The 26,203-nt window shown below is 39.2% G+C and overlaps 2 protein-coding genes across 2 annotated transcripts in view; both read right to left on the reverse strand.

The window, feature by feature from the left end:
* The window catches only part of ppil2 (peptidylprolyl isomerase (cyclophilin)-like 2), a 29,774-nt gene extending 12,953 nt beyond the window's left edge, over positions 1-16,821 (reverse strand). Inside the window, exons 1-14 of the mRNA XM_071483918.1 lie at positions 16,665-16,821; positions 16,444-16,493; positions 15,145-15,190; positions 14,902-14,964; positions 14,418-14,469; positions 12,905-12,956; positions 12,427-12,518; positions 11,932-12,021; positions 11,751-11,826; positions 11,400-11,560; positions 7,975-8,050; positions 7,099-7,205; positions 2,747-2,836; positions 151-184 (exon numbers count right to left, since the gene is read on the reverse strand). Of these exons, the coding sequence (XP_071340019.1) occupies positions 151-184; positions 2,747-2,836; positions 7,099-7,205; positions 7,975-8,050; positions 11,400-11,560; positions 11,751-11,826; positions 11,932-12,021; positions 12,427-12,518; positions 12,905-12,956; positions 14,418-14,469; positions 14,902-14,964; positions 15,145-15,190; positions 16,444-16,493; positions 16,665-16,696 (1,021 nt within the window). The 5' untranslated portion in view covers positions 16,697-16,821. The remainder of the gene's footprint in view (positions 1-150; positions 185-2,746; positions 2,837-7,098; positions 7,206-7,974; positions 8,051-11,399; positions 11,561-11,750; positions 11,827-11,931; positions 12,022-12,426; positions 12,519-12,904; positions 12,957-14,417; positions 14,470-14,901; positions 14,965-15,144; positions 15,191-16,443; positions 16,494-16,664) is intronic.
* Positions 16,822-17,867: 1,046 nt separating this feature from the next.
* LOC139624646 (STAM-binding protein-like A) lies at positions 17,868-26,064 on the reverse strand. Its single transcript, XM_071483931.1, has 10 exons — positions 25,927-26,064; positions 22,992-23,216; positions 22,772-22,847; positions 22,578-22,673; positions 21,679-22,078; positions 21,343-21,467; positions 20,598-20,735; positions 19,329-19,441; positions 19,031-19,130; positions 17,868-18,896 (listed from the first exon to the last, which is right to left on the reverse strand). Exons 2-10 carry the CDS (start codon positions 23,192-23,194, stop codon positions 18,840-18,842), a joined length of 1,308 nt encoding a protein of 435 aa, XP_071340032.1. The 5' UTR covers positions 23,195-23,216; positions 25,927-26,064; the 3' UTR covers positions 17,868-18,839.
* Between the last annotated feature and the right edge of the window lie 139 nt (positions 26,065-26,203).

Raw genomic sequence — 26,203 nt, forward strand, 5'->3', positions numbered from 1 at the left:
TGTTTTTACAGAGTATATTTAGTAACACTCTTGACTTGTATCTTCAGTTGCAGGCGGTATTTACGCAAAGCTTCCAAAAAGGAACTATTAATAATTTAACAGAGGTGTTATGTAATTCAAAATGTGGTTTAAGTACAGTCCTCATCTTACCTGTGCCAGTGCCAGTGGGGTCCCCTCCTTGAATCTGGAAACAAAAAAACTCTGTTAGGTTTGGTTGACATTGGCTGCCTTTACTGCACAATGAGAGCCTGAGATAACAGAAGAGTTGTTCCTTTTACGTATTACAGGAAAATGTTTAGTTTCTGTGAAGTGGTAAAACAATACTTGTCGTAAGTTACAAGTTGTAATAGATCATTATTTCCTTTTGTCAAACAGTCATGTTCCCTGCAATCACTATGAACCCACGTCAGAGCTCTGGCCTCTATTGTTCACTGTTAATGCTCAACTTTTACCTATTTGTGTTTCTATGGAAGATTACGTCTCTCAGACGCTGCAGGTTTTGACCACTGGTGCTGCTGCAGAGCTAATTTTGAGTTCCTGCACTCTTTAATGAACACCATGAGGGTAGGCCTGTAAAAATCATTCCTGCTAACACTAGAGGAAGCAGTAGCTGATCATTTTGAAAGTATTATTTATTGTATTGTTTATTTGAACTTGTTTGGACAACTATAGTTTACAACAGAGCTGAGGGCAGCAGAACAAAACAGTATAGTGTTGCGAGAAGGAAATGACGACAATCGATGCAGACGTCAGGAAGATACAGAGCAAAAACATGTAAACGTTAGTGAAACTTATTTGGTTTATAAAGCTTAAGCTGGAGTAAAGACACTGAACCAACATGTTGGACTGCTTAAATCCTTAAATCCTCTCTGTAAAGCCAAAACTGTATGTTTTTAAGTTCTTCTACAGCACACTGTAGCTAGTAAATACTGAGTCTATAATAATGTTCATATCTCATCTACTGCAAAATTCTGACACATTCACAAGAAGAGTGTGAAAATGTGGTTGGACAGAAATGTAGTTGACCTGCATGGTCCTGATAAAATGCTTTAAATGAAACAAGGGCCACGTTTTTGTTCCCATTAATATTCTGCTTTTAAAATGTTTGTTGCCACGAAAATATTTATTCTTGTCTCTTTTAGAGCTGCGGACAATAAGTCAAAGGCGTAAGTGGCACAGTAATTATGGATAAACAATTCACAGCTCGCCGCTGTGTATGAGAACCAGGGGACAGAAGGAAAAAAGGTAAGGGTCCTCTTGAGACCAGATGTCCACTCAGAGCCACTTTAATTACAGCGTAAGCTGTGAAATACACAGACGAGCTGCTGATCAGAGACCTGTCATTTCAAATCTTCAGTTGGAGCGTAAGGTCGAACAAATGGCTGTTGCTGTGTCTCACTTTAGACACTTCCTTTAGTACACTCACATGCAGTACACTGTGTACACAGAATACTCACTGACGCAGTGCAGGAATTTCAACAGTGTAGTGTTTTTGTCGAATCAAAAAACTGTCATTGTGCACTTACTAAAAACGATGATTGCAACACTGCAAATTAGCTGCTTTGCACAGATGACTGAAGACTGAACATTTTCCTTTCCTCTTTGTGCCCCAGGTTTCATGCAACATGGAAATTACGCCACCAACTGAGACAACGACATGTTGTCCTTCCTCAGCCGCCAGTTCCACAGTTTGAAAATACATTGGTGGTCTCTGACCTTCTGCTACAAGATGGTGACCACTGGGGTGAGAAGTGTCCAGCGTCAGTCACACTAATCTTTTTGATTGTTTTGAGTGCACCAACCGAGAGCCTACAGTGCACTGCATGTTACCTTTCTTACCAGACTCAAAACATCAAGTGGAAGTATGCACATTTAGACACTAGAAGAAGCTATTTTTGGGGATTTTTAATAGCTTTATTTGACAGGACAGCGCAGATAGACAGGAGACGTGGGGACCGAGAGCAGGGAGTTGAACTAAGCACTCGCTGTTCAGGGCAGTTGCGTCCTAACCACTCGGCTATCGGGTCACCCAGAGCATGTGTGTTTCCTCATCTCTGAAGCAGGAATCACTCAAATACATTATTATGTCAACAAAAGACAAGTTAACAAGACAGTGAACGCCACTGTGGTGAGTAATTCATTTATATTTTGGGTTAAAGCTCCTCAGTTAGTGAGTGACTTTAACTACAGGGAGGGTGGAAAATAAACCCACCTAAATATAGTTTACCCTGATTTCTCATGACATGAAACTGTGTTGACTCACATTCAAATTAAATGTCAGATTTCTGGACATTTCACAGGCAAATATTTGAGTTTAACAAGGGGGAGAACAATGTTTGATGGTGGAAGTTAAGTCCTAATCCATCTGCCTTTAGTTAACATGTTGCAGTCTTGACAACATACATGTGCGTTGTATTTTGTAATTGGACTGCTCCTTTAGACACTGTAATACTCCAACCCATTCTCAAAATTGCAAAGATTAGATCTTTTTTTTTTAATCTGCGAAGAACCTGGAAACTGTCACTCATGCTTTTATTACATCTCACTTGCATATTGCAGTTCTCTGTATTCCTGTTTAACCCTACATAACCTGTGCAAAGTTTCATTATAAATGCTGCAGTCTTCTTTTGATCCGACAGAAGAAGGCATACAGCCCTGAATTTAGCACCTCTGTATTAGCTACCTGCTTTAGAGTGGAGGCAAGTAGAAAAGCAGAAAATCATTTTCATCTGGTCAAAATCCTCACCATGAAATTCCGGATGGACCTGTGGAAAACCGTTCCATCGTAGTATCCTTTTTTACACAGACGGACGAAATTCTCTCCAGCTTTGGGAACCTGGAGGAGAGAGCACACACACACTCTTTATAAGACCACCCACGATAAAACAGCAAGATTTTTCCTAACTCAGCAATTAGTGTAATCATTCAGTTTCTCAGTTTGGGTCTCAGCAGCCAATAATATGACCCTATTATCAGGGGAAAAAAGAGGTGAGTTAATAAATTCATAAATAAATAGCATTGAAATCACAACCTAAAGGAATCAATGCTGAGTTTTGTGTCGTGTTTAAATCAATCAATTTGATAAACACAGTAATGCACCCACAGTCAAACACAGTTGGATAAACTTGAGAAATTATTTATATCGTGCATGATGGTCAAAACTTAACATTTTTGGACACATTTTCCCATTCAACTGATGTGTCCAAACCTTTGACTGGTACTGTTTATTTACTAGGATAGGATGTGTGACAGGTGGTTTGCGTCTACACTGTTTGTTTTTTTTTATTCTTCACCATAAAAATACTGATTATCCAGGTTCACTGTGACACACATAATATTTGTAATATGGAAACTGATATGTTAATATGCTGGCAATATTTATTTTATTGTTGTAATCATTTTGCTGTTCTTTTGAAAAAAAAAAAAAGAAAAGAAACTTAATTACTTATTTAATGCCTTTACTTTGATGGCAGCAGTGGACACAGTCAGGTAATGCAGGGAGAGAGTAGGGGACTCACTGCTCAGGGCACTGAGGCCATGCTAATCATTCAGCTATCAGGTCCACCAAGACTGACAATTTTTGACCACAACAAATGTCATTCTATGTGTTATCAATATGTCAAAAACCCAAATTGCTCAATGTTCACTACTTATTCAACCAATGACCTGGAACACACACCTGGGAAAACTCACTATATTGCTATGTGTTTGAAAACAAACAAAATTTGCAGCTTCGCAGTCAGAAACTACATAACAAGGCCTCAGGGTGTAGAGAGATTGGGGCACCTTGATAAATTTAACATGACTGGTTTTCCTCGCTGCTTTCCAACCTACCACAGATAAACTGCTGAGTAAACAAGGCCACTTGATGGCTAGAAGTGTTAATATCATGAGATCTCTTCACACCAGATTAAATTTCCAGGTAATTTCTCACTCATACAATTAACAGTTGCCAACAAAAATTAAAACTGCTGCATACAAGCCAGTGCTGATTTGCAGTTCATGTGTGATTCTCAAATATTAGGGGGCTAAATGAAAGTCTCACTAATTCATACCCACACAGAGGACCTTGCCAATTGACTCCATCTTATTTGCATACAGTTGCTTTACTGTGAAAGCAGCATCAGAGGACACTGAGCAGCTGTTGAGCTGTAGATACAGGTTATATTTCAACCTCCAGATAGAGGAGCCTGACAGCATGAACATTTGCATTCATGTAAACAAACAAGAGTCACACGCTTGCGACTCTGAGTGTTTGTTATGCACATAAGTCTGCGACGAAGAAGAGTTCAACTGCTGCCTGAGGCGGTCTCAGGTATGTCTGTAGCTCGGGGCCAGGCTTAGTTCTGTGCTTTTTTTTTTTTTTTTTTACAGACATCTGGATTTTTTTCCTCTTGCTGAGGTACATCCTGGGTCATAAAAACTTTTAGGTACCTTGTAAATCATTACAAAACACCAAATGAAAGAAACTAATTTTGACTGGCACTCTGAAATAAGATGTTTTCTTTTCTCCCCAGAGCTGGAGGCGTGGCTTCAACTGTGACGCTGGTCCACTGTTATTAACATCAACAGCCTTGAGGACCACTTTTGTATGTGTTTGCGTACGTGTGTGTCTGTACTTGTGTGAAAAATTTAACTTTTCCCCCCCGGCAGCAATGGTTGGCAGTTTCCAAGAATCACCAGATGCTTTCGTAAAACCTATTTTTATTCATTGGCCTTTCGCTGCGTGACAGGTTCTTCTAAGCTCTACTGGTCTTATTTCCCCTTACGTCTCAATTTTGCTGTTGGGGTTCAACGCTCTGCCTCCTTTTCCCTCTATTATAAATCCCAGATTTTGAAAGCACTCCAGGACAAAGAGGCTTATTGTTTTAAACCACTGGACAAAGAAAAACTAGATTGATTTTAACCATTTTAGCCATAAAATTAATTTCTGGAATAGAAAATATCACCTCCGAACTCAGGCATCCTCTGTCTCTTGCTGCCGCCGCCGCCCTGTAATGGTGTAATGGTGGTTAATTTAGCGTGTCTGCATGCGTGCTTTTGTGTCTGTGTGAGTTTAAGCCTGGGAATGCTTAAAATGCAATCCAATTTAGAAACATGCCTAGGTGCCTAAAATTGTCAGCAATCAGTGATGTCAGCATGGAAACAATGTTTGCTGACGCAGACTTAAAAAAAGAAAAAAATGTCCCAATTCACATTTGCTTACAGGCTCTTCTGTTTTACAAGTATTTCCCACGGGGGAGGGGGGTCGGAGGAGTTAAAACTCATTAAAATAAGTCTACTGATCTGAAAAAATACAAATGTATTTTTAACTTTAATGGGTTTTCTGCCATTTTACTTATGTGCATTTAATGAGATTCCTTATGTACTGTATCTTACTTTAATTCCATTTTTTAATTATTTTCATTCTTTATATTATTTAGGTAGAAATCACCATTGAGCTATGTTTTTTTCCTTCACATTTTTTATTCTTATTTGTACGTCACTGGTTTGATCTTAATCTGAAACTCAAACCAAACTCAGATAATTAGTTGGAATACTTTGATTTTTCTGTATTTAAACAAAAATCTTAGTCATACAAATCCTTTCTTAAATCTAACAGTCATCCTATTCTATTCCACTCAGGAAAATATTCCTCCTCCAAATTTATGTGTGACTAAGGTACAGGCTGTGTCATCTGATCTCCAACATCTGCCCCCTCACATTTCATCCAAGTTGGGGACAACGAGGGCAGGGGCGGCTGAGACATCCAAAGCTGGGCAAGCAAATGGGCACTTAACAGAGAGGAGGGCTCTGGATTTGTGTGACTGAGAAAGTAAGTGACAGTGAAGCGGCGCTCATTAATTCGTAAACAGCAGGCCACAAATAGAGCTGCAATCCTGTGTGAAAACCACTGGGGAGGAAGGTGGGGAGGAGGAGGAGGAGGAGGAGGATGTGGGGCACAGAGGGCAGGTTGTCTAACCACTGCCACTTTCCCCTCATTATTCTGATTGGACGGCTCAGAAGCCAATGAAAACCAAGCACATGAAGCGCCTGGTTACCGGGGCGGAAATGCGTTCCTGGAACCCACGCTGTCTCTGTGGAGCCCCACATCTAACCTTAAAACGGAGGCACACAAGAAACACATTTTTCGCCAAGATGTAAACTTGGCAACCCGGGGGACAGACTCTGCAAAAGGCTGATTTCAGTGTTTTGGATGTGATTCCTTCAATGCGATTTAACTACATGCTCGGGCAAAACGCACATCATGACAGCCTTATACCAGCAAATCAAAATCAGCCAAGTCTGAATCAGAGGCTCAGGCCTCATTTATAAAATATGCACTTTATATATTTATTTTAGACATATTGTATCGATTAACATTGCTAATCTCTTAACATTTACTTTTCTGGTTTCAATAGAAATTACATCAGCTCCTCAGTGTTTAAAGTAAAGTAGATGTGACCAAACTTTTTATATGTTTTTATTTTTTCAACACCTGGCTAACATTATCTGCCCTCATTGCTCAGTAATGACGTGAAGGAACAGTGGTGTCTGATCTCTCACAGGCTGCAGCAGTGATGGATTTTAAAAAAGGTCCCGTATTTTAGTTTTCATGTTTTATTTGAGGTGTCGATATCATGAGATATATTTGTAGTTTAAGAACCAAAAACAATCTCAATGTAGTTAAGTTTTACATCTCCTCTCTCAGGCTTCTCTCTGGAGCTCTAGTAACAACAATAAGGGTTCTGTGTCGCTCTGAGCCTCTCTTCCGATTGGCTGACTGGTTTCTGAGTAACGCACGGCCAGGCCAATTAGCTTACTACTGTAGCTTGGTTAAACTCACCGGTACTCCGTGATGAAATGCGCTGAACAAACGGTTAAATTTGAACTAAAATCTAAAATTCTCTGGCATTTCTCCAGTAGGACTCGGACCCATGGGAAGGCGGTGCAATGATAAAATTTCTTCTGATCATCCAACAGTTGCTCATAAGACTGTTGCCATGACTTTTATGTAATGGTGACTCAGCTGCTTATTCAGACATAACACAGACCTGTATAGCTGCCCTTTTGCAAGGCTAATGATTTTATATTGAATGTGTGTGTGAATATTATTACCTTATCACAGTGTAACTCAAGATTCAGGTCTCCCTTGTTGGTGTGGAGACGGACGTAGCCCTTTTTCTTCACGTACCGGTAACGCACGGCATCGTCTGCAATGGCGTCTATAACAGAAAAATACAGATTCAGTTATTGAAATGTGTCTTTATAGACGGCAACCTTTGAGATTATGACTAGAAAAGCAGACAGACAAACAATCTTAAGATTTTATTGAGTGTTTGTGAGTCATAGCTTGATGCTGCTGCAGGTAAGATGTCTGACCTTTAAGAACCCTCACAGCCTCTTCAGTGCAGGCAGTTAATTTAACATTTATGCAAATGTTGCTCTCCTATAAACAGTCTTTAGCTTTTAGCTTTTTTGAATTACTGTTTCATCTGAATACAAGAGTAATATTAAGGAAGGACCTCATAGAAAAAAAATTACAAAATCTGACAAAAACGTCAATATAGGCATCGAGGCAGTTAACTAAAATATAAATAGAAACGCACATTTCAAATTATAAAGATATATATACATACAAATATAAATAGCATGCCATCATTTTTCAAAAACCTGAACTAGGTCACTAAATCTAAACACTTGTCCTCTTCTGAAGTGTACTGAACCTACTATACAGTTGCATAACAGCAAATCTCTCCCATGGAGCAGCTCAGAGGCTGACAGGAGAAGAAAACACAGCCGAACTGAGCAGCTCCCACTTGCAGCTGCATGTAACTGTGTGAGCATGAAGTTGCACTTCGCTGCAAAAGACCAGGCATGACTAGCCAGTCATCCCTGGATAATTAACGATTTAAGAAGTGAAAGAAAGAAGAGGTGAATGTTTCTTTCCAGTGGGAATCTGGAGATGTTTTCGTGTGCGAGATGTTCACTTGCCTGCTTCGTGTGTTGTTGCAGGAGTCATGGCCGTGGACGTGAAGGAGGCAGAAACTCTGCCTGTCGAGTAGTGAGCCTGGGGAAGAGAAGACAAGAACAAAAAGTCAAAAGTGACAGCTTTCACATTGAGTTTTCTTTTTAACCTCAACACTACTTCTACTGTCAACATATACTTTTATGGAGCTCATTAACTTGTTGGGGCTGTTTTTAAAATCAATTTCTTCATTGCTCTGAACAGAAGGAATCTCTTTATATTAGATTTTTACTCTAGACTTTATCCTCCTACTTATTTTATCATTTTCAGAGAAGAAAAAAGAAAATAGAATGGTCCACTTTGTTTCTCAACTATTCTCCAGAGATTTGAACCCCATCGTATGATCTGCAGTGGAATGAGTTCTCAGTTATCATCATCTGAAAACAATGGTTCTATACTTAAAAAGCTAAGCTAGTAAGTGGAGCCTGAGTTAAAAGATTTACTGTTTTTGTCAAACATCTATTTATGAGCTTTTCATAGTTTCCATACTCAATTATTTTATGCTTTTATGTGTAATAATGGGTCTGCATTAGCACTGAGTTGGGATGTTTAATGAATCTGTTGAAGAAAGGAACATTAATTTGTAATATTCACTCATTTAAAGGTCAAGCAAAAAGGGTCAAATATTGATTTCAGCTCCTTAAATGTGAGGATTTACTGCTTCTTTCTTTGGGTTTTGGACAACAATTATGCTCTGGAGACAGGTGACTGGTAAGTTTCATCATCTCCTAACATTTTATAGACTAGCTGATAAATAATCGTCATTTGGAGCCCTTATTTATTTATATTTATCCTCATTGTGAAATTTTCCACAGGAGATCAGCATCAGTTAAATACGTGAGAGACACTTCAACAGGACTGAAGCTTCCTCATTAAAGGAGCCTGGAGCTTCATCCTCCAGGTAAAGAACAACCTTCTTCACTCCACTAGTCCTTCCTGCCAAATACTTGGCTGGTCCCCTCGTTCGCACTAGGTGGTACATCAAGTGCAAACTAGCTTAATGAAAGCCTCTGCTGCTTCTGTGAGATTAAAAGCACAGCCCCCCCACCTGCGTTTAGAGGGATTTCTACCAGCTCATAATTAAGGGGCACTGGGAGGTTGTTTGAGCTTAAATTATAGTAGAATATATTCGCTAAGTAGCAGTACACACCTAGAAATGCCACGTACACACAACGCAGTGAAGCTGTAGGGGATATTTAGATAAACAACTCAGTAAAGATGAAAGCAGAGAAATGAAAATGGATTTCTGAAGCTGATGTCTATTCTACAGTCCCTGGTTTAGCATTCTTCTGCTCCAGTTCTTGTGAAGATGCATGAAAGCACAGACTTTACCTTGTGTGCTCCGTCTGACCTATATTCCCTGTTCCTTCAGATGCTGTCAGAGCATCACCTCAACTGTGAACTCGAGATGGAGAGCAACCGAGGAAAAGCTCTGACGTAAAAAAAACGAGACATGGCGTAGCATCAAAGGGGAGCTGATAAGAGAAGAAGTGATGGTGTTGTTCAAAGTGAATCAGACATTATCCCTCCACCGGTCGTTCAAGGACACGGTCACGGTGGTAATGTGACAGCAGCTGACCGTCTTTGTTAAACATTGGTGTGTAGAATCATCCTAACTGGAGCCACACGGGGCTCTGTAATCTCACCTGTGCTTGTCACACTGTACACTGATGACCACAGGAGCTCAGACCCAAAAATAACCTACATCAACTACCCTGATGACACAGTCTTTGTGGATACCACTAACTGTGAAGGCCAGTTTCAAGCTGACATATTCTCAAAGTGATTTCAAGGCATCCAAGACCAAGAAGCTGGTCATAGGCTATAGAGCGAGTGGAGGCATTCAAGTACTTCAGCACCACAAACTCAGCTTCAAACCTAACAGTGAAATCATCTTCTCCAAATGTCAGCAACACCTCTTCCTTCTGATGAACCTCCAGGTCCACCTGTTAGTTCTATTAGCTTTCACTGAATCCATCATCAACTACAACTCAACAGTCTGGTTTGGTGCTGTGAATAACATCCATCAACAAAAACATCAGAATGAGCAGCAAAAATAAATAAATAAATAAAAAATCACTGACACAAGAACCGTTAAACCGTTAATCATCTACAACAGACACTAAAATGAAAGAACAACAAATAACCTTGGATACTACACACACACACGCTACACAACCAATACAGACACCCACCTTCAGTCACTCACTTTCAGGTGTCAAACTGTGTGTACAACCATCAGACTCATTAATGCTTCAGCTAGCTTGAGGCTTGACCTTCATTTATTACCATTTATCTGTGGATTGATTTCTATTTATCATTTCTAAGCACATTTAATCGTATTATCTTTAACTGTTATATAATATATATATATATATATATATATATATAAATAATAAACTGTCTGTCCCATGTTTGCCGTCTATTTTGAGTTTGTTATTTGTCTGGCTACGTGTTGCATTGCACTGAAGCTTTTACACATAATGAATCACAATAAATAGAGTTATTTTGAATTGAATTACACACAAGTACCCAGAGGGTATTTCTAAATAAAAATATATATATCTGCTGTTTATTTAACAAGACCTTTGTACCAGTTCCATCTCTCACTGGTGCTAATATCTTAGCCCTTGACATGATCTTACTGCCTGGATCTTTTTTTAATATCATATTTAAAATATGATTAATCTTCCTTCACAGCTCTGTAAACATTCTTTGTTATGTTTCTGGATGCTGTTTTCTGTCTTGCTGCCAACAATCCTGTTAATCTATTACTGTGTGTTTGGCTCCTTCCTGTGGACAAAGCAAGAATTACATGTCCTCTCCAGCTAAATGTCGTCTTCATATGCTGCAGCAGCACAACTGAGGAGCTGACTGAACCTGATAAACTATGTTTTCATCTGTTACTCATTAAAAAAATACAATGCATTATAATTAATCTTGTTCAGATTCTCTTGATGTGTAAATTTCTCTGACTCAACATCAAAGAAGTGACATGGCTGAAAGCTCTGGGAAAAGCTAGTGAACTTCAATTTGGTATTGTTTTGTCAGAAATAAAGACAAAACATTTTGGTGAGAATGATAAGAGCTCATGATGAAGACCTTACTCATACATGCCAACTAGCTCCCATTTTCTGCAGGCAAATAATGAATCACAGAATTCATCCGGCATTTCAATATTAATTTAGGTAACTGAGTAAATAAACATCGCCATTAAATGTTGTTACACACTGTCTGGGGGTTTTGACCCAGCAGCCATGTTGTGACAAGCTCCCAGTACCTTGTAAAGACACCATCATCTCTAAACATGTCTTGGTCCCACAGTTTGCCATCCTCTCTCTCTATATCTCACAGTCTTCAGTAACTATAGCATCAAGATGTTTTTCCTTACAGCGTTTAGCTTATCTGTCTTCTTGGCCTCTGGCTCCTTCATGGTGGAAGCCAGCAGCTGATCCCCCTTGTAGTCTTTGTACAGCTCGGCTAAAGTCTCCCTGGTCTCAAGATTGGTGCTCTTCAGGTGGTAGGCTGGGTCCTGCTTGGCCTTTTCCTCATCTGGACCGTGCCAGGGAAAAAAAGAGAGAAAGAGGAAGGAACTTGTTTTAGCAAAGTGTTTCAAATATCATGAAGACTTATCTGTAGAGGAATTTTAGCCCTGATTTCTGATTAAAACCAAACAAAAAAGGAGATTTCCAAATCACAAACAGTTATTTAACAAAGGACAGCAAACAATTTGATAACTCACCTGGATCCAACACCTTCAGGTTGTTTTTCACGTGGAAGAAGTTGGAAACATTGAATTTATCCAGGTCTGTGGGGTCCTATGAAGACAAAACAAGAAACAAATACACTATTGGAATATAGACTACTTTTCCTTGAATAATGTGCTTTAAACTTTTGCAAACATAAATAAACCAACAACCCACCTGAAGGGTTATAAGGTCCTTTCTGGTAAAGGGTTCGTCGGTCAGCAAATCTTTGTAACTCTTGGTCTTAATGTTGAGTTGCTCAACAGCCTGACAGGAAACAGAAATATTTAAAATAACAAAAAACCACCAAGAGCGCTCATTTGAGAGGAAGGGAAAATTAAAATCAGTTCATGCTTCATTTTATCTCATTTTAATTGTTGCCATGTAGCTATATGATATAGATTCCTGCTTGTTTTCTTCAGCTTCACAAATTTATTGGTACAACTGTACAGTGTATAATCCTCAATTTGTTGTACACAACTAATTCAGTGTGATGTAAGGCAGCATCTTGTGTGACCATGTGGGCTGAGTATCTGCACTGTATCAAACTGAAACCAAAAATCGATAACATCTCTCCGTGTGTGAGTGTAATTTTAGACATTGGTCTGTGTTCCAAAAACTATTTGTATGAGGATCAATGCGGGGAAGGTGTGTGTGTGTGAGTTCACTGACCTCATAAGAATACACATTGCCTGTGACCTTGTTGGCAACGATGTGAGAATTATTTGTGAAGACGCTGTACAGAACAGGGCAGTGATACTTTCCTGGAACAAAGTGAGAAAGAAAAATGAGAAACAAGACAAGCAGCAGAGTCGCTCTGAGTCTGCTGCCACGGGCTGAAACTCATCTCCCCCAGAAGTCAAGAAAATCTCATGTAATGTGCCCCCTGCTGAATTATATCACCTCTCCCACATCTTCCTCCTCCACTATCTTTAATTTACCCCCCATCTAAGACTCTCTTTAAGTCTTTACTAGCTGCTCTCAGACTGTACTACAGTACCATAAGTGAAGCATTGACCTTTTTATTTCTAACTACACACTGATTTTGGTGATTGGGATCTGGGAAATTAAGCTCATTCAACCCTAATGTCTTTATCGACTTATTATGTGGATCTTTTCAGAATAAATTACATTGAGCACAAATATTTACCATCGTTGTTCTTGGCAATGTTGAGTTTGATGAGAGACTTTGCTTCCAGTTTCTGTGGGAAACAATAAAAACTGAGGTTTATTTACCAAACAGAGAATGATACTTCGGCTCACAGCTCACGCTCTAGGATATTTTAATTTTGATGAAATTATTCCATCTACACTGAGAGAGCACTTTATTAGGAACACCAAACTAATACTGGGTAAAGCCTCCCTTTGCTCTCAAACAGCCTCAGTTCTTCATGTCATTGATTCCACAGGATGTTGTAGCTGTTAGAGGATGGTAAACTGTGGCCATGAAGGGAAGCACGTGGTCAGCAACAATACACAGAGAGGCTGTGGCTTTTAAACCATGATTGCTTGGTATTAAGAAGCCCAAAGTGTGTGTATGGGGTGGTGAAAACATTCATCACATTAAAGCTCCACCATCAGCAGCAGCCTGCACTGCTGATATGAGGCAGATTGGGTTTATGGATTCTTGCTGTTAAAGCCAAATTCTGACTCTGCCATCTGCTGCCTCAGTAGAAATCCAGATTCATCAGACCAGGTTATGTTTTTCCAATCTGGACATTCTCCTCTGACCTCTCTCATCAACAGGGAGTTTCCATCCGCAGTACTGTTGCTCACTGCAGCTCACTGCTGTTTTTTTTATTTTTGTACAATTCTGAGTAAAAACTTTAGAGACTGTTGTGTGAGAAAATCTCAGGAGATCAGCAGTTTCATAAATACTTTAACCAGCTCGTCTGGCACCAACAACCACGTCACAGTCAAAGTCACTGAGATCAGTTTTTTTTTCATTTTGACGTTTGATGTGAACATTAACTGAAGCTCCCGGTTTATATCTGCATAATTTTATGCATTGCACCTCTGCCACATGTATAACTGTGTGTGTGCGCGTGTTTATAAGTGACTGTGTGGATTTTATCAACTGTAAACAGGAAGTAAAATGGTAAAGGTTTAAACTCTCACCAGTGCTGATGTTTTTCTACTTTTTTGATAATTATATCATAATAGCTGTTTTATATATACAGCTGGTCTGGTAATGACACAGAATTAGGAAGAAAACGTTTTTACCTGCATAACAAATATTTTTACAAAATAATGTTCTTTTAAAATGGTTGTTTTGAGATATTAACCAGCTTTGGCACGAGGGCAAAAAAAAAAATTTAAGACCTTTTAAACTTCTGAGGTTTGGTTAAACCTAATGATTATTTTCATTGTTGAATTTTTAACTGTTTTCTCTATTAAATGGTAAAGAGTTCCCACAAATATCTAACTTACAATGACATAAAACAGAAAAAAGGAGCAAGTCCTAACATTTGATTGTCAGGAAACCGTTATTGTTATTTAAACTAATGACAATATATTTTAAGTTCAAGTGACCAAGCAGTTCAGCATTATGAAGTAACTTTAAGATACAGGTTAATATTTCAACCACTGAACAGCTGCAGATAAATAAATGACAGTGGATAGATGGACCTGTAACAACATGATGCAAATCCTTGTTTTCTTACCTCTCCAGAGATCGGATTAGTGCCAAACTTCTTAATCCATGGAACAATGCTCCTAAAACAGAAGGTAGACGGGAAGTCATTTTTTAAGGTCAAACCAGGGGGAAACAACCAAATGAGGCAATGTGTATGAGACACAATATGTTTTCAACAAAAATATATAAACATCCTCTGTCATAAACAACATGTTTGTGCTTTAACAATATTGTTTTTTCTCATTTTGTTTAGTGTGACCACTAAGCTGACAGAAAAGTTATATATAACAGTTCAACCATCCATCATCCTTATAGTCCCACCACTTGCAGGGCAAAACAAGCACAGTTGGTATTTGTTTAGTTTGTGTGACAAGCTAAGATTAGCAGAACCAGCATTCTTCTAATTTCTTTCATAGGTGATATCCAGTGACAACTGGCAGTCAAAAGGCCCCTTACAGTCAGGCAGACCTTCTATAAAAATGTCCTGTTTTTTTTTTTTTTTATCAACTTACAGAAGATCAAAGACGACGCCCTGCTCGGTGCAGACAGGATACTCAAATGGCTGAAGGGACAAACTGAAATGTAACAAAAAGGCCAGTTAACAAATCATATAAAATTTACAAATACACAGCAAAAATACATATCAACAGTATGAATTTTAGAGTCAATCCAGCTTTTCCATCTATGCAATAAACAGTATTGTTGTCAAGTATCCTATAAAATGTCGAACAGATGGAAAACAAGTCTTATCTTACCTGCAGTGGTCGAATGGAAGCCGTCTGAAGTTTGCCTGTGGGATTACTGAAAAGTAAAAACATAAAACAAAACTAAGCGAAAAAACCATGACCGCAAAGGAGCTGCCTGTTGACGTCAGATGACACAGGAGTGGTTTACCCTCTAACCCTAACCCTAACCCTCATCACAAAGGTCAACATGTGAAATCTACAATGCAACATCTGGATCAGCCAGAGTTAAAACTGAGCTATTTGGCTACAACCACTAAAAGGTGTGTTTGGAGAAAAAAAAATTAAATGAAATCCCCACAGCATGGGGGAAACACTAAACAAAGGGGAACAGATTCCACTAAATATCAGAAAGGTCTGGATGCATATGTCCTGCAGTCAGTCGAGCAAGTTCAGCTAAAGAGGCTGGCTCCTACAACTTGACAATGATCCGGAGCAGACCTCAAAATCCACCATGAAACACTTCAAGAAACACAAGCTGACTCTGTGGGAATCTGCAAATCAGTGGATCGATCTTAACCCTATAATGCCAAATGCATCAAATTTGATACAAACATTCCTGAGACCTATTGCATCACCTTATGGTAAAAACTTCACTCAAAACCCTCTTGTATCCAATCTGACACTTGTCTTCCAGCCCCTGGTGGATCCTTTATCACTACAACAATTCAAACACAGTACATGGGACAATCCAGGTTGGCCACCTTCAGATAGCTCCCAACTCACTGGATCACGGTCAAGAAAATTGCGATTTTTACGATTTTCCAGTGACATTTTTAGTGATATTCTAACATGAACACTTAATCTGTTGAAGCAAGTTATAATTACATATTTTTTTTTGCATTTTAGTATGTAGTAAAATCGTGTATAAAATTTGGAAAAACCTATATGCAAATAATTTTTTGTAATTTTTTTTTTTTTTTCAAATTTTGTGAAAGGGCCAAATAAAGGTTCCAGATTCAAGAGATCAGAATTTCCTGTCCATTATTTCTGGGGTCAGGCATCACAGGGTTAAAGCTGCAGTGAGCACAAGGCAAAAAAAGAACTTGACGTGATTTACAGGAAAAATGAAGAATTAAAAGACTCTTTGCTGCTATAAAAGTGTTTGCAAACTATACTATCTGCCAGAGGTGTTAGCAACTACTTATTACAATTAGCAGCGTGTCCAATTTTTAGCACGTCACAATTATTCTTAAACTAATATCATTATTTTTATGTAATTTTAGCGCAGCTGTGACTGTAACGTTTGTTTTGTCCGTGTAACGTTAAAATCGGAGCGACTCATCAGAAATATTAAAAAAATAAACTCACCTGTTCGTTTCCCTCCATAAAAGTTGGTGTACTCTGTACATGTGATGTACCTGTCGGGAAGATTAATAAACACACACACAAATAAAGGAAAGTCGACGAAGCAACGTTAGCTAAAAGTAAAAAGTAGAGTTCGCTAACAAACAGCATTAGCTTGCTATGCTAACAACAACAAGCTTCTTTCAGTGTCGCTGTGTGTTGTTCAGTATAATTTTAACACTTACATTTTGTCTTTTTGGTGCTGTCGCTTCCCCATTTTTAGTTTTTGTTGAGGTCTGAAAGATTATCTCCAGTAAAATGAAAGACTTTACAGAGAGAAACACACAACCCGTTCGCCGTTTGCGTTTCCTGTTTATGTTCTTCTTCGCTGTCGCATTAGCGGAAGTTCAGTTGTACCGCGGCGCTCTGCTGCCCCCTGCAGGAGGCGCGACCACCCCGCAGTCACCTCCACAGGGCCCCGCAGACACCTGCACACCAACCACCACGCTAGAGCTGATTAAATGATCAGTCATTTGACAAAATTTAAACAAATGATTTGTCATTTTAGTAATTTTTAAAGGAAAAATTCACACGTTGCACCTTCTCAAATTTGAAAGTTTGCCCGTGTTGCCAGTTTTCTGTGACAGTAAACTCAAAATGTTTATCAGACCTATTGATGATGAACATAATTTTCGGTTGAGGCCTCACAGTACACCTATGATGGATAATATTAATTTGCCCTAATTACTCGACACTATACAAAAGAATTGTGATGAAATAGAGTAAACCTGGGGCTTTGGGGCCCACTGAGGGTCCAAATCAAACCTTGCTCCCTGCCTGATATTTATTTTTTTAGTAAACCCCAAATGTCTTACATATCCCACCACTTCTAAGCTGGAACAGATCCAAACACTATTCATGTTTTTGTGATAGTTGTCCTGAGTCTGAACGCCTCCTCTCCAGCCGAACCCAAAGCAATGTTACCACCTCCTGTTACCTTTACCTTCCCCAGCTCTTTCCATAGAATATTAAAAATATTATGAAGTGCTGCAGCTCTGTTATTGTCTTAACGCTTCAGTCTTCACTCTACCTGAAAAAAAATGAACTCTGGAAATCATAACAACAATCTGGTTTGAATACTCTGTATGACAAAAGCCTTGAAAACTGTCTTGTTCTTAATGCACACACTTGGCTCTCTCGTTAATTTGCAGGTATAAAAATTAATTACACTAAAACTATTTGTAGTATTTATCATTAAATCGATTATTCACCCTCATCATCTACACTTGGTGTTAGTACTCCCATGATATTTAGTTTAAATGTCTACTAGCTATTTTTTTCCTCACGTCATTTCAAGCAGAAATACTTGCTTTTTTAAAACTAAGCTTTAATTGGAACCACATCACTAACTGAACAAATATGAAAAAATCAAAACATTGCAGAACAAATTCATCTACAATAAGTTTATTTTGTCTTGGCATTTAATTCATTAAGGGTTCTCTCACAATTATGGCTAATCATTTACTTCTTCTAACAAGAGAAGCGAGCAAACAAAAAATAGTTAGAAGCACGAACCATGTCCAGGTGTTTAGTAATGTGTAATGTGTAGCAGAAGGTACATTCAGTCTGCCTGTTGCACACACGTCCTCTGAAGCAGAGACAAATTGTACAGGTGCTACCAACCCCCTTTTCCCCAAAAGACAAACAGAAAAAACGTGTAGACAGTGGATCCATCATAAGCAGGAATTAAACTTCAATCAAAACCCTGGATAGATAAAGAATACTGTGGAGTGATAGTGTTTGTATAGAAAAATATAACACAGAGCAGCAACTGCAGCACTGCCTGCATACCTGAGTTACAACTGGCTTTCGTTTCTCTCATCACTCGTCACACTTCAGCGACTTAAGAAGGAAACATACAGAGTCAAAAATACAAAGACGTACGTCACATTGAACTTCATGTTGCACAATGAACAACTCAACAACAAGTGAATGTTCTCATCCTTGGCACTTTATCTGTCAGGCAGAACCAAACTTTGACAATTATGAAACAAAGGCTGGGATACCAACCGGACACTTAGCTTTAACCGACAAACATACATTTTTATTCATGACAAAAACAAAAGCTGAACAGGAAGTAAAGCACATATTCACATAAAACAACAGGGCTGAAGAGCCAGGGGTCTGCCAGTCCATTAAGTGGATAGTAGCTTGAAAAGTGCAGTAATATGTAGAATATTTCTTACAGAGCATAAAATTAAGTTCACAATATTGTTCCCTTCGAGAACAACTGAAGTCCATATAAACGGTAAACTCGCAGCCGGCGTTTGCTCTGGACTGTCCTGAAAACAATGAGTGTTTCCTCCAGTCTGCAGCTTGATAAAACAGTCAATGAGTGTTCTGGTGAAAAAGAAAAACCATCACCGCAAATCCATCATGGACACAGTGTCATTGGTGATGGTGACGTGTCCCGCGTGCTGAAAACGAGACACAGATTTGAGACGTTAGCGTCTGATCACATGGACAGAAGAAACTACTGCAGGACATTACTGAAAAAACGGAAAATAAAATAAACACACATACAGTATTTGAGTAATATAGGTGTACTCACTGTAAATAGAGGGGGCTCTTTGCTGTGAGGGTGAAATCCTTTCTGTTTACACGTGGAGATCTCATCTGTTCCTCGATCTGTCAACCTGAAGTAGCCGATTCTGGGACAAACAAGATCACAGGGTCACATTCAGCATAAAGAGAGAATACAATGAGAGCCTACCGACAAACTCAGCTACCAGTGGGAAGGAGACCAGAGCTACAGTCACCTCCTTGATTCCATCTGTGTGGGACAAATAGAAAACATTCCCAACATCTGATGTGTATAATGACAGGACACTAGCAGGTTTCTGACTCACTCATTGAACTTAGGTGAGCAGACGATAGCGATGGCCTCCGGCAGCATCATCTGGTAGGAGCAGTGTGTGTGGAGGTCGACGCTGGACAGGAAGGCAGTCTGTGTGGGGTGAGTCTGAAAAGAAAAAGCCCAGAATTCAGTTTCATGGTCAGTTTGTTTTCAATTCACTGTAAAAAAAAACAAAACAAAACAAAAAATATATAAATTATACATATCATATTCAGATGAAACCAAGACATTCAAACTATAGAGAAAGGTGTCAGTGTTATGTAATGTTGCTGGTATAAAGGTAATATGACTAGCAACACGTTTTCCCTGTCTGGGCGGGTCACGTGTGAACAATAGATCATGCCACGCAGCGGTGAAGTGCACGTCATGCAGGCAGCGTGTCCGCTCTGACCTGTTAACACGGGCGCTGAAATGAAAACCAAGCAGTGCAGATGTCACGCGGGCGGCGTGCTCTGAACCACATTTTGCTTTTCAAGTTTGTCGGTGTTCTGTCTGAAGCAGGCTACGGTGTGATTTACTCACACCGCTGACCTCGACTGTACTGGTGTTACGCTAAATATACATGTGCACAAATAAAAAAAAGCACTTGTAAAGATCAAAAGTGTAAAATAATCATGTGAATATGATTTTATAACAGCTCAAACACTGCGGTTACTAGGGCTGGGTTAATAGTTAATAGTTCAATGTTATCGTATATTAACATTTGTGGAATTGTACCATAACAATAGTACTGAATTATGTTTAAATTTTATGAAATTATTTTGTACCAAAATCAGTTAAGCATTTTGTTTTACACGTGGAGTTTTTCACAAATTCAATTTTGTATTCATTGCACTGGAAATCAGTTTGATTATAATTTTGCAAACACATTACATAACATTACATATATTGTATATTACATTATAAACACTTTACATAACATTATATATACACTTCAATATGTAAAAAAAACCTTGATATTGGACTAAGTCACAGTGCTCATCCATGTGTGGTAACAGTTCTCATTGTCATGAATTAATTGTTTATTTAAAACACAACATATCATGTCTCTGTATCACATTAATGTTTAATGACAATACTTTCGATGCTTGAAAAGGTTTCTCCTGTCAAATTCACTATAGCAGCATTTAGCATATCTTAATAAGCAGGAATATGACGTCTTAATGTTTTTTGTTTTTTTTTTATGGTGGGTTTAGCTTGTACCTCAGAGAAAAGCAGTGTACGTGCTGCTAAAGTTGCCAGTTTTGTAATATTTACTCACATGTATCCAGCCCAGGGTGATGAGATCAAACTGGTCCTGTATGAGGAAGAGTTCCTCCTCGTTTTCCGTGTCACAATAGTCTGGTCCGCCACACTGCTTTGGTACGATGACGTGCGTCACAGTAAACGCATTCCTGGTCTGGAACAAACACAAAAAACGTTGCACTGCTACGCTGCTTTAAATTATGCAGAGCCACTGTCTGCCAAGAAGCTATCCAAGGACTCTGTCTGAGCTAAATTAACAGAGCGCGCCGACTGGTTCGCTGCAGGGAAAAAAAACGCCCAGTCACTCTCATAAAAAAGTGAAAAGAGCTTTAAGTTAACCCGACCAGCAAAAATGAGCCTTGTGTATTTCAAACAAAAGCCACGGCAGATCTAGGACAGTGAGAGAAATGTCTCCCCTCTGGAGTGGGAGGTCAGCTGATGTCTCTGTTTCATTCAACATCTACCAATCCACATTCTTTACACATTCACAGCCTGATAAATATGAATTACACCAACATCCTAAAGCAGGAAGTAATGCTTTCAGTATTAGCAGCACTGGAAGAGAGGATTTCTTTCTTTAACCATCTCAGCTGATTGAATTCAACAACACAAAACTATAGTTTCACTAACACTGTAAATGTTAAAGACATCATGAAAAACATTTTATTAACATCTCATTTTCATGCTTCCTGTAACAGATCTATTCAGAAGGGGATTTAACACTGCTGGCTCAACACAGACCCTCTGTTCCAGAGTCTTACCAGTTTGCCACACAGGATGCCACAAGTCTCCACAGCTCGGCTGGTGTTGGCCTCGGCCAACCTCAGAAAGCTCCGGCACAGCTCAGCGGGAACGGCCAACTGCCGAAGGGCATCCACCATTGTATCTGCACAGAACATGTGGAGGAATAAACAAAAGCTGAATGGAAAAGTTAGATTCCTGTGATCTTCTGAAATAAGGCATGGTGTAAGCAGCAAATTAAGTAGGTCAGGGGGGAAAGAAATCAGCTCAGAAGAATAAATACTTTAAAGCAGGAATGGGGCAGTACTAAAATCCTCTGAGGGCCGGTCCCTCGTGTCACAGAAAGATTAACTTACTGTTGTTCCCTGGGCTGACCAGGGACCCGGGCTTGAGCGACCGGTCGAAAGTGGGCGGGCCGGTGGCAGGTGTGCCGATGGTTGTAGGAGGGTTATTGTACTGGTGGTTGGTGCCCCTGGACAGGTCCCCTGGGCTCTGTGGGAGGGTGGGGGACACCAGCGGGGGGCCCTGGATGCCTGGAATAAGGGGCATATCAGGGGAAGGCATGTCAGGCGTGGCGAACTCGAGGAGCACGCGTTGGCGTTCTTTCTCCAGCTCCTGGCGGCGGATCATCTCCTCAAAGGCACTGAACTGCTCCTGCTCCCGCTGCCGCCGCTGCATCTCGGCCACGCGCTCCCGCTCGACGTCCAGCGCCCGCTGCTTGGACTGCTCCTGCGCCAAGGCTTCCTCCTCCGCTTTCTGACAGAACACATCACATACATGCACATTTGAGTGTCAGCAGGTGGTCTCTCTTTTTTTTTGTCTGTTCTTCTTCTAATCAAGATTCACATTCACTGCAACATTGTGTGACATGAGATTTTCTGATCTTCGGGTCTTTGACGACGTTGTTGTCTCTACAGCAGCAGAATAATTCATGTGAGCTGTAAGTTGAAGTGAATATGTTTCATTCACTGTAATAAACAATGTGACTATTCAAGGTCAATGTAATTGTTTTGCCTCCATTTAGTCTGATAATGAATGGCTGGCATGCAGTTCTTGTTGTGCTGGTTAATGATTCATCCCATTTACAGTAAAAACAACATACTGTAAAACCCATGTACAATTATGCTGCACTATCAATGTGTATTATATATTTTTTGCAAACTTTTTACAGTCGTTTTTGTTTCTGTCTCTCAATGTTTATCCATTTGAGAGTGAAAACACAGAATAGTTTTTAAGCAGTTAACAGACACTTTACCTTTTTGACAAGATATTGTGCATATTCTTGCTCAAATCTCCTCAAAAGAGCTTTTTTCAGAATCTCTGCTTGAGGAAACGCAATGTCCTTCAGTTTCTGGAGGAGAAAGAAAATTGAGCTATATGTTAAGCTTGAACATTTTTCGTAAAAACAATTAAAATCTGTTTTGCAGAACCAATATAAAGAGTGCATGCCTTTAGTGTGTCCTTCTTCTCAGGGATGTTAGCGGTCTTGTAATCCCGATGCTTTGGAAGTTTTTCTATAAAGAGCCTTGGCGAAAAGAGAAACACAACAAATGCAATTAATTTTTTTTGAGAGCTCAAATTCAAACAGGAGGTGACAAAGCAGTTTGAAGGACAATTTAATAAATACTTTAATGAATTCAGCACATTCAACCAAAAAAAATATGCTTACGTGATGTATTTATTGTAAAGGACGAAGGCGTGCTCAATGTTGCCCTCCTCTGTGTAGATGTTAGCCATGCGGATCATCTCCATGCCTGAGCGGAAGTATCGGCGCGGGGGCACGTCTTCATGTACCTCCACCGTGCTTCCCTTCTTGGTCAGAGCACGGACTCGCTCCTCCGGCTGCAGACTGACGTCAGTGTGGTCCGCCATCACATCAGCTCAACCTGGGACACTGGGACAAGACAGGCCAAATATTTAATGGAATCTGCAAATCAGTGCTGAGGAAAACCATGTACACTGTATTATTTGGCATTTTTGGTTTGTTCCTTACCTAGAATAAGTTTCTATTTAAAAAAACAAAACAAATTCCTACAGTAGATTAATGACTTCACAATCAAAGGGTCTGTTCATCTAAATCATAAAAAACGGTTTATATTTTCTTTTAACTACATTCCTCAAAGTGTCCAGCCATGCAGATACTTTCAGTTTTAAGTGCTGAGTTTTTTGAATGAAAACAATTACAATTTTATTCAAAAATGAAACGAGATCTTTTGTGATTTGGCCCCTATAGGCACCTGCAGCAGAGAACATACGTTATAATTTGTCTCAGAGTGGATGTCAAACATTATGTGTGTTTGTAAGATCCTTTTTCTTCCATTTTCAATGCTTCTCAATAGCGTAATTCAATAATATCAATACTAACAGCTCATGTTTTCTCTGTCGTGAACTAACATTTTGCTTGTACTGTGAATAATGAGCATCTTTCACCCGAGACCAGAATCTTGAGCAAACACCGCAGTGACTGAGGGAACTTCAATCAATAGAGTTAAAAATAGAAGAGCTAAAAAAAATCTTAAACACAATAAAATGTTGAAATGTCCGGTTGGATTCGAGTCATTTTCAACAAAAAAGATATTTAGTATGAATTCACAATTACATTGCTGGCAATCTGACAAATCATGCTGAAATACTGATGTTAAAAAGAATATTTCAATCTTCATAAGAGTATGAGTCTAACCTAATATCCTGTATAAACTAGAACACAAAGGCAGTGTCCCTCTCTTCACACCCTGTATTGAGGCCACAGCTCAGTCTCAAACTCTCTGGGTGAGTATATTTAGAAAAAAACACACAATGAATCTGCTGGGAGGCTCCATGACTTGGGGGTTTCTACTCTGTACTGAGCAAATGAAGACAAATGTGAGAATGCCTCATCAGCTCGCTGACTAACAGTCACATGGTGTATATTGATTCAACCATGACGGCTCTTTGGCTGCTGCTACAACCCACAGAAACACAGTGAGTCCAGACAGTATAGATAAAGAGGTGTGGCACTGATAAAGACAGAGGAAAGGTGAACACACTTGTTTGCCTTTTTTTTTTTTTTTTTTTTAACTTTCTTTGTATTTTCACAGAAACTTTTTCGTCTAAGGTATTACACCATTAGTATCGCCAACAAAAGGATCAGAAATGGGACATTTTTGATTTTCCGAAATTATTCCAAACCCTGCTTTTTGTCCTTATAAAACATAAGAATAATCACACTGAACAGATCTGTAAACAAACAGTAAATGTAACCAAGTACTCGATATTAGTATAATTTTGATGCACTTTTCTCAAGTGTCTCCATTTCATGATACTTTTTATTGCTACTCCTCTACATCTCAGATAGAAGTATGGCACTTTTTATCCTGGTACATTTATCATACAGCTGAAGTTTGAAGATTTTACAAACAAAACATACAAGCAGATTATAAACTATGATGCATGGTTATAGATTAAAATAACTAACAATAACCTATATATCATAGCTGAAATTAGCAACGCCTTGACCATTATAATAATAAAATTAATTAATACATTGATCATTTCTGATAGGGCATGTTTGTATTGATAATAAACTATTAAATACTATCTCATTAAACTAACCTAATAACTGTCTCGAGAGACCACCTGTAACACACTGCATGGTTTGCGCTCCTCCTCTTCATCATCTCTCAAGTACATACACTTAACAAAAGTAATTTACAGTCCCCAAACTTTTTCACAAATATCCAGTTTCCCTAAGAAACCTTTTCTAATGGAAGAGGTGATAGCATCTGCCTGGACCGTTGTTAAACACTAATCTTTTTCTAAAACACCGCAATCAATATTTTGGCATGGAGAAAACAAAGGTCTCTAAGCTTTGATGAAGTTATTATCTTCAGGATACAACCATAATAATAATAATAATAAAAACCCATCAAACATCTCACAAGATCAACCCAGAGGAGCTTAAGACCGTTTAAAAATAAGGCAGTGACATATATACACACACACACACATATATATATATATATATATATATATATATATATATATATTTTGCGTTTTCACTAATATAAAAAAAATGTTTTCACAAATCTTAAATTGTCTTTTGATTCTTGATTAAACTAGTCCTGATTTGACAAGGCTAAGCAGAGTGGTTTTTGAACTAGACCCCATCTGACGTGCTTTGGTTGGGAAGATCTGACCGCCGAATTGGAGGCTATTGTTCGTATATTTATATTTAGACTTTTTATCTATATAAGATGACAGACAAAGGTAAATCACTATATGTGGTGTCAGAGTTGCCTTAAAAACCAACGAGCTTTCGGCTAACTGTCCCTCAAGTGGTAAAACAGACAAAATGCCAAACTGTGGGCCCTTTCCAGCTCAAATGTTGAGTGACACGGCGTTACTTTCACTTCATTTAGAAACCTCCTCGTCCACTGACATGCTCTGGGTGAAAACATGAAGATAAATATGTGTTTTTTGCCTCTGGTGTCCTCTTAAAGCCTCACTGTTTGTGTACTACGCCGCATTAGCAGCGCTAGCTCGGCTAACTTAGCAAAGCCAGGCTATGAGTCTCCAGCCGTAAAGTAGCTTCAGCGGCCACCGAAGAACTTAATGTTTATTCTTACCCGATCGGGCTGTGAACCGGGGCTGCCAGAGGTCTACATACAGGCCAGACCCAAACCAGGTCAAAATACAGTCCCGACCGGATTGTTTCAGTCCAGCGTCCGTCCCGAGCTCTGCACTTCCGCAGTCCCAACAACTTCCGCCTGGCGAGTCACGCCCCAGAGCTTATCGATATGATGTGTTCTCGATTAATTCTTACAAAAATTACACACACACACACACAGACAGATAGGTTTAGGTAATTTATTGTGAATTTATTGTAATTTATTTACTCTTATT

The sequence above is a fragment of the Trachinotus anak genome, unplaced genomic scaffold, assembly GCF_046630095.1.
Source record: "Trachinotus anak isolate AG129_WGS33_773 ecotype Australia unplaced genomic scaffold, CSIRO_AGI_Tana_v1 ptg000008l, whole genome shotgun sequence".
Classification (NCBI taxonomy): Eukaryota; Metazoa; Chordata; class Actinopteri; order Carangiformes; family Carangidae; genus Trachinotus; species Trachinotus anak.

Excerpts from the sequence above, each read along its gene's own strand:
- LOC139624646 (XM_071483931.1), bottom strand. The coding sequence starts at position 23,194 with ATGGCGGACCACACTGACGTCAGTCTGCAGCCGGAGGAGCGAGTCCGT. Across the intron at positions 22,079-22,577 it reads CACAATATCTTGTCAAAAAG|AAAGCGGAGGAGGAAGCCTT; the intron begins GTAAAGTGTCTG and ends GTGTTCTGTCAG. Across the intron at positions 18,897-19,030 it reads AAGAGCCCCCTCTATTTACA|CACGCGGGACACGTCACCAT; the intron begins GTGAGTACACCT and ends TCTCGTTTTCAG.